The sequence below is a fragment of the Archocentrus centrarchus genome, chromosome 16 (genome assembly GCF_007364275.1).
Source record: "Archocentrus centrarchus isolate MPI-CPG fArcCen1 chromosome 16, fArcCen1, whole genome shotgun sequence".
In the NCBI taxonomy this organism is placed as follows: domain Eukaryota; kingdom Metazoa; phylum Chordata; class Actinopteri; order Cichliformes; family Cichlidae; genus Archocentrus; species Archocentrus centrarchus.
In genome coordinates, this window is record NC_044361.1 from 26,534,063 (window position 1) to 26,548,186 (window position 14,124).

At 41.2% G+C, this 14,124-nt stretch overlaps 1 protein-coding gene across 1 annotated transcript; it reads left to right on the forward strand.

Moving 5' to 3' along the window:
• Window positions 1–369: 369 nt before the first annotated feature.
• iffo1b (intermediate filament family orphan 1b) lies at window positions 370–14,124 on the forward strand. Its single transcript, XM_030749942.1, has 9 exons — window positions 370–1,779; window positions 5,483–5,543; window positions 6,939–7,034; window positions 7,912–8,052; window positions 8,168–8,352; window positions 8,451–8,577; window positions 11,241–11,333; window positions 12,833–12,963; window positions 13,450–14,124. Exons 1-9 carry the CDS (start codon window positions 803–805, stop codon window positions 13,547–13,549), a joined length of 1,911 nt encoding a protein of 636 aa, XP_030605802.1. The 5' UTR covers window positions 370–802; the 3' UTR covers window positions 13,550–14,124.

Genomic DNA, 14,124 nt, shown 5'->3' on the forward strand with positions numbered 1-14,124 from the left:
TTTCCCTGCTAAGTTTGATCAATAACAGAAGCACCAGAAATGTTAGGGAAGAAACTGCCCAACTGTATATCAGTCTTCTTGTCTGACTCTCCATCAGACTGAATAAGCATGAAGAAAAAATTGTTGATTGACTCTTTTAAAACTGGATTTTGGCGCATAATGTGAATAATTCTTTAGATTTAAACCACCACAACCCAGTTCAAGTATGACTTTTATTAGAAGTCTCAAATACCTTTTATTTACAACTTTGGCTAATGAATTATACAAACCGGGCCTATTGATGGCAGACAACACAACCCCCCCCCCCCCCAATGTGAGCAAGAAAGCAAACAGTTAAATAACGCTCCTCTATTCGCGTATTTACGGCAGATGGATCTTCCAATCCCGCAGCACTTTCTCCTGCCTGCGGTTACAGCTTGTTGCCAGAACTTCAGTAACACGGAGACGCTGGATTTCTTTGTTATTCATTCATGCTCTGCGGCTTTTTCTTCATTCATTTAAATGTATTTTGCAAAGCATCACGCTGAGGCACACATCCGATGTTTTGTATTCTTCCGAGTCCATCTGTCTTGATTTAGGTTGCTTATTTATTTATTTTTTTTGTGGACCGTCAGAGAGCAGTGATCCATCAGCCGACGTTAAGACCTTTGGGCTTTACGGATAAGGTTCTTATTTATAAACAGTTATATAACCAAGTAAATAGGCCTATAGGCGTTTTGCGCGCACGTCGTTCCTGAATGTTAGACTTCGTATAATCTATAATCTATATTCTGTTGTAGCAAGCCATTTTCTGTCCGTGTTCATGCCAGATCTGCAGCGCTTCAGTTTTCCCTACCATAGCATGAATCCTTTGTTGGGGGCCAACACGCATCTCCAACAGCACCCACAGCAGAACCAGACGCCCGGACACCCGGACTCTCCCTCAGGCCTCCTTCCCGACGCTGTTTTCAGTGGACCGGACCCGGCGTCTTATCTGCTAGGTGAGCAGCCCGGCCCGGGGCCTGATCAGTCGGGGCCTGACTTCACCGCAGCCTCACAGTCTTCACCTTACCTCCACTATCAACACCGCCCTGTGCCGCATCCCCCTGCAGCGATGGCTCTCAGAAACGACCTGGGGTCCAACATCAGCGTCCTCAAAACTCTCAACCTGCGGTTCAGATGCTTTTTGGCCAAAGTGCATGAATTAGAGCGTAGAAATAAGATTTTGGAGAAGCAGCTGCAGCAGGCGCTGGATGCCAACAAGGGCTGTCAAGGTGGATGCTGTGAGAACCAGGCGCACACCCAAGAGGCAAGTGTGCAGACCGGTTTCGTCGGAACAATACAGCTTAGGCCCGGCTCCCTCCCCTTTCACAATACCAACAACTCAGCCAGGAGGCCTACGACCCTGTTCGCAACGCCACTCACGACATCCCTGCCACCTGCAGCCACTGAAAACTCGAGTTCAACCCAAACAAATGTCGCCTGTAACCCAACCATCACCATCAGCCAGTCATCTCCCTGTGTGGATTCCCCAGGATCTGGCTCTAAAACGGGAGGCAACAACAGCACAGGCCCGGGAGCCTCCACCAACCCTCCTCCACGGTTCCTTCCGGGCACAATCTGGTCCTACAACCACACCCGCAAATTCGGTCCGGGTGCCGAGCGTCTGGCCAGCCCAGGAGTATCCTGGATGCACCCGGATGGAGTTGGTGTCCAAATTGACACCATCACCCCTGAGATAAGAGCCCTGTATAATGTCCTGGCTAAAGTGAAGAGGGAGAGAGATGAGTATAAACGCAGGTAAATGGACCAAACCTTTTTATTCCAGTTCCTTCAGAGGCATTTTTTATGAAGCATGTGGTTGTTCTGTGGTTTTGTTGATTGTATGCAATGCTCCACTTTGGAAAAGGGAGCAGAGCTGTAAAACAGCTGCAGCCCAGCTGCCTTCAGCAAAAGCAGAGTTGGCACAAAAACTCTACACCAGTCACCTCCTGCCTGGCTCTGCATTCACCACGTCTGGTCACAGAGTCAGGTGCTGCTGCTAGAAATACACCAAAACAAAACCCCATCGGGACCTAAATATAAAGTAGAATGAAGGTCAAAGCTTAGTGACAATCAGTTTGTGATGCAAATATTAAGCTCAGGGTAGACACTTTTATGGGTCAGATGTCAGTAACAATGTCAGTTTTTCAGAGTTCAAAATTATAATGCTGACATATAAGCAAATATGCTTTAAAAATCCATAAAAACAGAATCTATTTAGAGTTCAAGCTGGTGTGCTGGACAAACTTTGTGATGACCCAATTTTCTGATGGTGATTGTAGTAGATTATGTTGACATCAATGACTTGCAGCCTCATTTACCAACATTTAATTGAACTAATATTTTTGGGGCATTTAACTACTGTTTTTATGAGCCCTCTTTCAAGTATAAACTAACATTTTTTGCTGAACATTTACTGGTTGCAGCTTATCAACTGTTAGAACTTGTCACGTGTGATAATAAACCACATATATGGCGGTTTTGAATGGAGTAACAGCAGTCACCTTGTGATCAGGGAAACTGAGATGGACATTTTCCACTTGCCTTCTCACAAGTAAAAAGGTTTGCACATTAATCAATTATGAGAATATGAGATCATGTAATCCACAGTTGCTGCTATGGGCTCATGTGACTTTTATTCGATGACATTAGCACTTCAAATATGGATGCTTTGATCTCCATTTCAGGGAGACAGCTGTCTGTGTGTTTCTGATCACGTAATCTCTAATATGGAACAATGGGACTGCACTTTTCTCTAGAAAGCTTGGTGAAAACATCAAACTCTTTCTGGTTGTCTAACAGTTTTGGTGGATTACGTATTATTTGTTGTTAGTGAACTCCAAAAAAAGGCCCTTTGCGCATTCATCATTAAATTCCCTCAAATTATATCCAAATGAGCAGCCAAGCGTTCTTCACAGAGGAGATCCTGAGCACAGCATAGTGGGTTCTTTGTGCGTGAACCAGAGAGAGACGTCTTTAACAGACCAATGAGTGAGACAGGTCAGACACATTCTTTCTGTCTGTAGAGCCACTAGCATGCCTCATTTACCGCCCTGTTGTACAGAAATATATCATTTTATTTGTGAATTGAGGTGCTTCACATAGCTGCTCCCTCTAATCTAGTTTAAAATAGTTTCTCCTTCCCTAATGAGTCTCTTTGAGGGGTCACAGCTGTCCCTTCACCCCTGTGATCCTACTGTAGGAATCGGTTTACCTCAGGGCAATGAGGGCATCACAAAATGTTTCTTCACATGAAAGTTATTCCCTCAGATTCAAAGCCGTCACATAGCTTTTAAAATAATATTTTATAATGTAATGCTTGTTATTTTTTTTAATTTTAATTTCTGTTTTAGAACCTTTACTTTAAATTCCAGCCTAAAGCAGCTTGTGGTGCATTTTTTCTTGGCTTGTCAGAGTTGGCTCTTTGCACTGTTATTTTATTCAAGGACAACTGTCTCTCCCTGCTTCCTTTTACCCTCCTTCTGTCACTGCCCTCACACACACCCCCACTCTGTTAACCACACGCTTTATCTGATGATCTCTTTCTCTTTTAAAACCAACACAATCATACCTTTTCTTCCTTTCTCACACTCTCTTCCTTCCACTGCGCACTTAGCGTCCTCTCTACGCTCCATGCTGTATCTGCAATGCAGCATGCACTGCAAGCTGTAACTGCTGCTCGGGGGCTTGGCTTGCAGAAGGAAGCGCTTCTCAGTTTTCTGTGCGTGCTCTCCTTACTGATCAAACAAGCACCTGCTACGACAACAACAACCCCTGTTTCATGACTCAGTTTATTTTAGATTTAGTATTCCCTATAGGGATCAATGTACTGCAGCATTCTGCATTTTAAACAGAGAGGCTGCAGACTGCAGTGACCGAGTTTCCCCTTGTGGTGTAAAATCACAGAAACTGAGATTATATACATGGTCTCTGCCCAGGCTTTTACATGTGTTAGTCATCTGAGTTGCATCATGGTAACCTGGAGCTGGAATTGGCGATTCACTCAGTTGCACGTGTACACTTTTGCTATTTGCAGCATTTTTCTGTCTTTAATATAACTTCAATAAACTGATTTTATTGTGAGATTCAGACACTTAGACTGAAATCTAGTTGCCCTTTTTGTACACTTAAACTATGACAGTATATGACAGCCAACCATTTGTAAATGGTAAATAGACTGGCACTGATATAGCACCTTTCTACTTACTTAAAGCACTCGATTATGATTCTTATTCACCCAATCACACACACCTTCGTACAGTGCTTTTATTTATACCTAAGCACTTTTATCTAACATTCACACACCAATAGATGCATCAGGGGCAACTTGGGGTACAGTATGTTACCCAAAGATGCATCAACACACGCTCTGTGATTTAGAAATTAGAGTTAAGTAGGATACAGTTTTGTATAAGGAATAGATTCTTATGGGGGTAGACAGCTAAATTAGCCAAGTGGGTATGTTTTTCTGTGTTTCAGGTTTTAACTCTATAATGACCAGTGGTTTGAGGGTATTGGAAAAACACTGGTCATTGTAGAGTTTGTCCACCAGTGAGTACTGACAGCATGATTCCTGTTTTTAATGTCAAATTTCCCATTCAATATTTATCTTGGGAACTAGCTGTAGCAGCAGACATTATGTGTTCAGGTTGTCTCTGAGCATCTTAAGGGGATTTCTTCTAATTTGGGACAAGAGTTCTGTCAAAGACTTTATGAAATGATTTTAGAGGTCAAAACTCATGGCCACTGTGTCCTGATGTTTGTCTCATTCTCATGAATGCGATATTTCATGAACATCTTTCTTCAAACTTGGTATAAACATGTTTGTGTAGTCAGGAATGAACTGAAGAATTCGTAGACTTATGACAAAATTTCAAATTTAAAGATATATGTTTTGCCTTTATTAGATAGGGTAGTGAAGAGAAGACAGGAAACTGGGAAGACGTACAGCAAAGGGTCTGAAGTCAGAGTCAACTCAAGGCCTGTGCATTTAACCCTGCATCATGTGAACTACACCAGCACCTGTTAAAAATGTATTTTGCAGCACAGATTGAATTCTACCTTTAGACAGGCAGTAGTCAGCAGTCAGTGCACTGTGCATGTCTGCTGTTGGGCAACACATCATCCCCTTCTGTTAAGTGTGTGTCTTCTGTTTGGTCATTCCTGGATTGCAGAATAACTTGATATGAGTCATGAAGATGTGATTATTGTAGAGAGAGTAGTTTGGTGAGATAAAGATGCACTGTAAATTGTAGATCTGGCTCTAAAGACTTCGAGTCCATTTAACCTTCCAACCTCCTGAACTAATTCAGTCATTGGACCATTACCTGCCTTTCTGAATGTCAAAAGGTGCGTAACTGATGAATAGTTATTTTCTGTTCTTGGTCCCTGATCTCTGCAGTAAGACATGGACTAAAAATATGGTTAATGACTTACTTACATTTATCTGTGTATCTTCTAGATGGGAAGGGGAATACACTATGAGGATGGATCTGGAACAGAAGATTGCAGACTTACAGGAGGTAACATTTTGCTTTCTTTGTATGTGCTTTTATTTCTCTTGCTGTGGGAACTTAAATCTGTTTACATAGTCACACTATGGGGTCTGAAAGTCTCCACATTATAAAGGATTACATGTAATTATGAAGGCTGAAGTTAGATTTTTGGCAAGTAGCCATCATGGTTACTGTCAGGCTAAGTCTTCAGAAAACTGATGCGAGTTCTGTCAAGTGAAGTGAATTACAGACGTGTGTATGTTTGTGCATGTGAACTAAAGATTTAATTTAATATTTTCCCTTTAAATTTTAAATCCTTTACTGGATGAAACACTTCAGCTAAAGCTGCGCTGGCCTGTTTACAATAAGGTCAAAGGTTAAATAGTTTCATGAAACTGATAGAAGTAGGATGGATTAGTTTGGTTTAATATAGATTATGTTGCAGCTGTTTGTTGATCTTGGTGAGCGGGGAGTGCTCTCTCTCTTTGCTGGCACTGATTACTTTCTTGTGCTGCCAGTTTCACTGCTACAGCAGTTTAAATTCTGACTCATACAAACCTAGTGCACTCTCTTTTAATTGATTTGCTTTTTCCTTCGACCACTGGCCATCCACTGATGAAAAGTGCCAGTCCTTATTAAAGGAAATTAAAGTTAAATTTTTATCTGCCTGTCACCAAGCATCATATTGCAATATTTGTACTTCCTGCAGCTGTGCCCTTGTAAACAAAAGCACACATTTCCCCTCCAATATTTAAATGTAACCAAAATGAAATGCGGAATAATTAAAGTGAATACTTGTACAGCATACTGTCTGTTATTGCTTAAAGTCAGAGCCATTTTTATCAGTCAGCTTTTATTCAGCGTGAGCGTGAGGAAGAGTAGCAGTGACATTTAGTTAGCCAATTAAGAGCGAGATGATGAATACCACTGAGATGACAGATAAGACCCCCAAAAACGATTGTTACCCCCAGCCCCCCCCCCCAATGTTGAGTTCATTGCAAAAGTCTTGTTGTAAGCCCAATGGTTTCCTGTGCATGTGTTTTTGAGTATGTGGCCCGTTGCCAGGAATACCTGACCCCATTTGCCAGGAAATACCACCTCACGCTGAGACCACAAATGGCAAAAAAAACCCCTTCAAAGTCTCAAAAATGCTTCACCACTATTGGAACTACATCACATATCAATAAAAAAGCTGGGAGACTTCGAGGGTTACCGTGATGTCAGACGCCTTTACATCTTCCCAGAACTGATTATGCATTTGGGATTTAAATGTTTCAGTGCTCTTTTGAGATAATTTTTTTCTTTTTTTTACTGTATTGTTTGCATAATGTGAACTAAAAACTACAGTAAAGAGAGCTGTGGCTTGGTGCATGTTGTTGGTGCTTATGTGTGTGTTCATTATGACTTATTTTATATGTGCAGGACCTGCAGGAGAGTGAAGGCTGCCAGGATGAGCTGGCTCTCAGAGTTCAGCAGCTGAAGGCAGAGCTGGTTCTCTTCAAAGGGCTCATGAGCAATGTAAGTGTAGTGCAGCTCATACAGTACTATAATAATCGCACGCAGCTTTTTGCAATAATCAGATGTTTGTCTGCTTTGTATGAGACGAGCCTCAGCGTGCACCTGTTCTAGAAAAAATTCATTTGATAATGTGTCCTTGCTATTTTGACACATGCCCTGAAGGCCTGAGCTTTTCTAGACAATACCCAATAGAGGTGGCTGCGAGAACGCAAACATCCAACTCAACTGATTCTGGTTCTGCCTGAGGTTTCTTCCTGCTTAAAAGGGAGTTTTTTCCTTCCCACTATTGCCAAGTGCTTGCTCATAGAGGGTCATTTGATTGTTGGGTTTTCTCTGTATTATTTTAGGGTCTTCACCTTACAATATAAAGTGCCTTGAGATGACTGTTGTGATTTGGCGCTATATAAATAAATGATATATCATGAATTGGATTGAACTCTTTAACCTGCCAAAGTCTGCTGTCCAAATGCAACCATTTGTGCTGATGTGAGAACAGAGCAGGTTATAGTCCAGTGAATTCACAGCTAGTGAGTAGTTGTCATGTTTTCTGCAACACTGTGCTCAGGCAGCACAGTCACCTAAACCAATCAGCCTGTTTTCAGTAATGACAACACAAATGAGGTGAACCATTTCCTGCTGCGTTCTACATTTGAGAAAGGATGACTTTGGACAATGTCCTGGTCCGATTCTCCCGACATTTTCTAAGGTTCATGTATGAAACAGCTTGCTTTAGTTAGACAGGTTAGTGAGCTGTTTACTCTTATTCTGTCTTTAGGGTGCTTTATAAGAAAGTGGTACCATAATTATGTATTAATCAGACTTATTGGTAGACTTTTCCAGGGATACTAAACTGTTCTTGTCTCCATCCTCTCTGTAGAATTTGTCAGAGTTAGACAGTAAAATCCAGGAGAAAGCAATGAAGGTGGACATGGACATCTGCCGCAGGATTGACATTACTGCTCGTTTGTGTGATGTAGCCCAGCAGAGGAACTGTGAAGACGTCATCCAAATGTACCAGGTAACAGAGCTAAAATAGTTTAATGTCCTTGTCTCTCATTCTTTTCATATGTTTTCATCAATTGTTTCCTTGTTAGTCTGATCCTCTAAACCCAGTCTTGAAAATGTTGTTACAGGTTCCTAATAACCAACCATCTCTAAACTGCCGGCGTAAACAGACTCCTCTGTCCTTTAATGGGAGTGAGTGTGACGAGCCCGTCAGCACCTCTGAAAGCGACGCGGGCGTGGTTAAGGATGAAGAGCATTGTGGCTCTGCTGCCAGTCAGATCAATGAGGAGATGCAGCGGATGCTGAACCAGCTGTGAGTGGTCTGAAAATGCAATTACTATAATATGTTTCTTTTCAGTCCATGTGTATTTATGTGTGTGCATTCACATATACATTTTTTTTTTATTTCAGGCGTGAGTGTGAGTTTGAGGATGACTGTGACAGCCTGGCCTGGGAGGAGACTGAAGAGACACTGCTGCTTTGGGAGGATTTTCCAGGGTGCACTCTGCCTCCAGATCCCACCCACCCACCAGGAGAGGTAGGCAGTGGCCACACAAGTCACTTCAAAAAGATTAAGAAAAGCTGACACCTTTATAATGTAATGCAATATTTTTACAACTACTCTATGCCATACAGCCCTGCTAATCCTATAAAGATTTTGATGCTCAAACTTGTTAGAAATATACCTGTGGCTGTCAGAGAGGTGCTGATTCATGAATGTGTTCAGATACAAGGGCATCACATTAACCATAATTTAAAAAAACAAACAAACTGTTTATAACAAAATTACAGCCAGACTGCATTGTTTCAGGGACAATTAAAATCTGAAAGAACAACACATCTGTGGCATGTTAAAAACACAGTTCACCCCACAAACTATATTTGCACGAGATTAGAATTACCAGGGTGCTTAATGTGTTTCAGAAGTTCCATCCCCATCACTTTGTTTTGTGCAGAGCATTCAGACAGGATAAACAAAGTGTGTTTTACTGAAATCTACAGAAATCTGTGGTCACCAGTTATAGACCTCACATACAGTCATGTGAAAAAGAGAGTTTTCTCAGTGCTCTGTTCATTCCTGTGAAAAGTAAGTACACCATCACTGCTTCCATAGCAAGGTGCAGCTAATCAAATGCACTTCTTTTAACTGATCATCAGCAAGTGTGGACTACCCTTATAAAAGCACAAGTTTTGACAGTTTGCATGTCTAGAGCATTCAGGTGTGTGTTCACACAATGCCACAGAAAATTCACCCCAAGGTCAGTCTGTGCAATGCTCCGAGAAACTCCAGAAACCCAAGAGCAACATGCCAGACTCCACAGGCTTCAGTTTGCATGTTAAATGTTAAAGTTCATGATAGTACAAGTTGAAAAAGACAGATATGGCTTGTTTGGAAAGTTTGCCAGTGAAAGCTGCTTCTCTCTAAAAAGAACATGGCAGCACGCTTATGTTTGCAAAGCTGCATCTGAACAAACCACAAGACAGTTGAGACCAAAGTGGATGTTTGGCCGTCATGCACAGTGCCACGGTTTGCAAAAACCAAAGCACAACACAAGCTATCAGCACAAGCGCCTCATACCAGCTGTCAAGCACTGTGGCAACGGGCTTTTTTATTTGGGCTTGTTTTTCTGTCACAGGAGCTGGGCACCTTGCACTCAGTCATCCATGAACTTCTCTGTATACCAAAGTATGCTAGAGTCAGATGTGAGGCCATCTATCCAACAACTAAAGCTTGGCCCGGATTAGGTTATGCAACAGGATGAATGATCCCAAGCACACCAGCAGCTCTACAACAGAATGTCTGGAAAAATATGATAATCAAGGTGTTAAAGTGGGGCAAAGTCCAGACCTCAGCCAGGGTGAGGTCTGGGAGGTTAAGACAGCTATTCAAAAACAAGTGCCCTCAAACCTCAATGCTTTGAAGACAGGTGGACTAAAATTTCCCCACAATGATGTGAGAGACGGAAAGTAATACAGAAAACAATTGCTTCAGGTTATTGTTGCTAAAGGTGGTTCTCCAAGCTACTGAACCATAGAGGGTATTTAGTTTTTCATGTGACTGCACTGATAGAGCTTTTTGAAGCTCATATGCTGCCATCTCATCATTCTTTGAGATTTCACTCTTCTGATGGATTTGAGTTTGTTGAATTGTTGTGCACCTGCAAACGGTGCAGGAAAAACAACAAACACTAAATCACTGAGATTATCACAAGGCCTCCATGTTTGCGATACACCAGCGTATGGTTGTTGATTACAGACACTGCAACTTTGTGTGGGCTTAACATCAGACACAGCTTGAGCAATTTGTGAAGACCCACTCCAGCCCACCTTCCTCTCAGTCCGTCTGTGTGGCAGATCTGTACTGCAGGTGCTGGAGAGGAGGTGTGGCATGTTTCTAATTAGCAACACCTGTGCCCAGTGTGCTCCACAAAAGCCCTCAGAGCTCAGTTGCTGGTGTGGCTCTGCTCTCCTGAGACAACATTGCATACACTAGTTCCTTATTTATGCCCTAACTCACACCACTGACAGTACTCACTCCACATCCCATGGTTAGTTTAAGTTATTTCTTCGTTTCTTTAATTTAAAAATAAACAGTTTCTTTAATTGCCGTTTGTGTGTATCCTCCTTTTTGTCATGGGTGTGCTGCCCATTTTGTGACACATTACTAAAATTTCTTAATTACTTTAATAAAGCAAGTCATTGCACAAAGGATCCTTAGAAGATACAGAGTGCACTGTGCTTTCTAAGCACACGGTTTGATATTACTGGTTCAGATTTTAAAGAAGCTTTTATTTGTGTAGTCGTAAGTGGAGTAGATGCAGAACAGCCGGCTGAGTCGAGTCCTTCAAAGCTCAGTCTGCCGCCCTTCGCTGCTCTGTTGTGGCTGGGCTGATTCAGGACAAAACAAGACAAACACACAAATCCAGCCTGTATTCCTGTACATGGTGTTTGTTTCCAAGAAGTGCATGTAGGTATTTGTTTTCATTCACCAGCTGTGTGCTTTTCGAACTGTCTGCGCGTTCTCTCATGAGAGAAGCTGCACAAGTCAGTGAAATATGAGCTGATGGGAGCATTATAACAGCTGTGCTTTGATTGTTGTGTGTCTGCGGTGATGTCTGATGATGCACACAAAAGCACCAGTTAAATTAATTATAACTACCTTTCATCACATGTATATATGCACTCTGTGTTTGTCTCCAGCAGGAGGACTGTCTGGAAAAAGTGATTAATGACACAGAATGTCTTTTCAAGTCTCGAGAGAAGGAATACCAAGAGACCATCGACCAAATTGAGGTCAGACGCTTTCTCTGTACTTTTATATGTTAATCAGTCTGTGTTAAATAAGTTCTTTGTTCACACATCACCCCATTTTGTTCTTTCATTTATTTTCAGCATGTGCAAGATGTGTGTGCAGTGATCTGTTATTTGTAAATGTTCAAATTATGATAATGACTTGGCATTAAGTGCAACACGGTTATGTTACTTTCTTTAAATGATGCATCAGTATGTTTTGTTGAATTTAAACTTTACTAAACAGTAAAGTACTTAAAAAAAAAACAACTTTTATATGTTTGAGATAAATTTATGCAAACCTGAGCAGCAGCAGTTTGTCTGCACATAGTTGGGGCTTTTTCAAGAAAGCAGGTTTTACAAACTCTGTTCCTGGCTCTAAACTTTGACAGCTAGTTTCTAAGACATGGGCTAAGCCTAGTTCCACAGTGGAAAAGAAAAATTCTATGAAGCGCTCCGTTTAAAAATGTGTATAGTCTAGGACTAAGCGCATTCCTTGACTGGGAAACTGGCCATGAGTTTATTTTCTCTGTGAAAGGAAACACTGATTTTTAATTTCCAGAACACCTGGTCAGTGTGTGTGTTCCCACAGAATTTAGCAATGCATGGGTAATGGAAAAAGCCAGCACCAAGTGACCTGTCACACCATGATTCACTGTGACTACGATAAATAAAGAGCAGAGACTCTCTTATAATCCAGTGGAGCTGGACATATGAATGCGTGTCTATGTGGAGTATGATATTCATCTTAAAAAACAGGACTTTTTTTTTTAAGGTAACTATATTTTATTCAGCATCACCCCATCATCATTTACCCAACTGCAATTTTATTTAATATATAATAAATACATTTTACATTTGATTTTGAAATCTGAGCCATAACCTGACAGAGATTAAATGCAACTGACAGCAACTGAAGATGAAACAGTGGAGCAAACAGATTAGACCCAGTTTACTTACAGACCCATACAGAACACATTCAGAATGTTTTCGGTCTGCATTTAAAAACTCGTTTTAAACTGCATTTAGTTCAGTTGTAGCCTAAAGATTTTTATGATGTCCAGTGATTGATCTCATATTAAATACTGCAAATAAGCTATCATCTAGGAGTTTGTTTGTAAAGACATAAACTAATACAGACATAAACTGTCTGTATTTGATTATTGCCTGCATGGATGGGGAAGTGAGACTGAGACAGCTGGTTCAGGTACAGCAGGAGGGGAGCAGGATAGGTTCAAAGAGTCTGTTATTCTGGCTTGGCTTAGAGTCTCTCACTTTGGAACAGAAAACCCAGAGTTTCCCTCATCTGAGGTTTAGCAAAGTCAGAGTTTTAAATAAACCTACATCCTGGCAAAGGGGCCCACAATTTATACATGAGCATTAGTGGAGAATTTCATGGGAAAACAATATAAATAACATCTGCGTTAGATTGCTGGTGATAGCATGGATATGTTTTAGCTGAACATCTGGAATGCGTCTAACTCTGCGTTTATTGACCCCAGTTGGAACTGGCCACAGCTAAGAGCGACATGAATCGACACCTGCACGAGTACATGGAGATGTGCTCGATGAAGAGAGGCCTGGATGTTCAGATGGAGACCTGCAGGAGACTCATCACACAGAGTGGAGACAGGTACACACAGACACACACAAACGCACACTTAAAGTTGTTTTAATTTATCTGTTTACATTTCTTTAAACCATGCGTTGGTCGAGTAGTTTATGTATGTATGTCATTTCTGTGAGGACAACTTTTGACTTCCTAGATTTTCATTTTTTACCTATTTATGTACTTGATGCCTAGGATACACATAACTATTACTTAATTATGACTACATTATGGTGGGTGAAAATAATTTAGTCCTAATTTGTCATAAAATAGAATATAATACAGTTTTATCTGCTGAATTACCTGAAAATGAATGTCATAATAATTTAAACGTTACCTTTTCCAAGAACCATCCTAAGATGATATATTTAAATATATGTATATGATATATCATATATATCATAACCTTTAAAGAAATATATAGCAAATTACCAAACCCACAGATCAAGTGAGTTTAGTCTTTACTGTAGCACATGAAAAATGATGCATTTCTCTTTCTATCGCTCACAGTACCACTGCTGTACCTCCACCCGCTGAGGAGAGCGACCAGAGAGAAAACGACAAGTCATCAGGATCTCCACCTTCTTCCTCGAGCAGTGGGAGAACATGACACACGCTCTCTCCGGCATTAACTGTGGCTGTGGTCACGTGACCGCCACCGCATCCAGTACCACACCAACGCGATATGCGCATCAGACAATGGCACCACCATGTTTACGCATTTATTTAACGAGTGGTTTCTTTTTCTGGACACAAATAAGTCGAAGGGAGCTTTGAAAAGGGAGATGAAACTGATGAAGTGAGGAGGTCTGTCATCATGCTTCAGACAGAAGCAGCTGAAAAAGTGAATTTTGAGATGGATTATGCTGTGAAGATTCAGTAGGTTGAAGGACTCTCAACTGACTCTAAGTGAGGTTACAGGAAAGCATAGCATGACTTATTCATAATACGCAAACCAACACACAATAAAACAAGGATAGTGTAAGCATCTTAAACTAATCTATGTTCTGCTTTTCCCAATATTCACTTTACCAAGTGGGAAAGCAGAAAAACCCAATCATTATGTGTATTTGTTCTGGAGCAACAGTGGTGAGTCTTTGACTACCAACATCCCTCCTTCTTCCTTCCAATAAAGTTGTCATATTGAGGTTTAAAATTTGGTAACACGCGAGGGCACTGACAGAA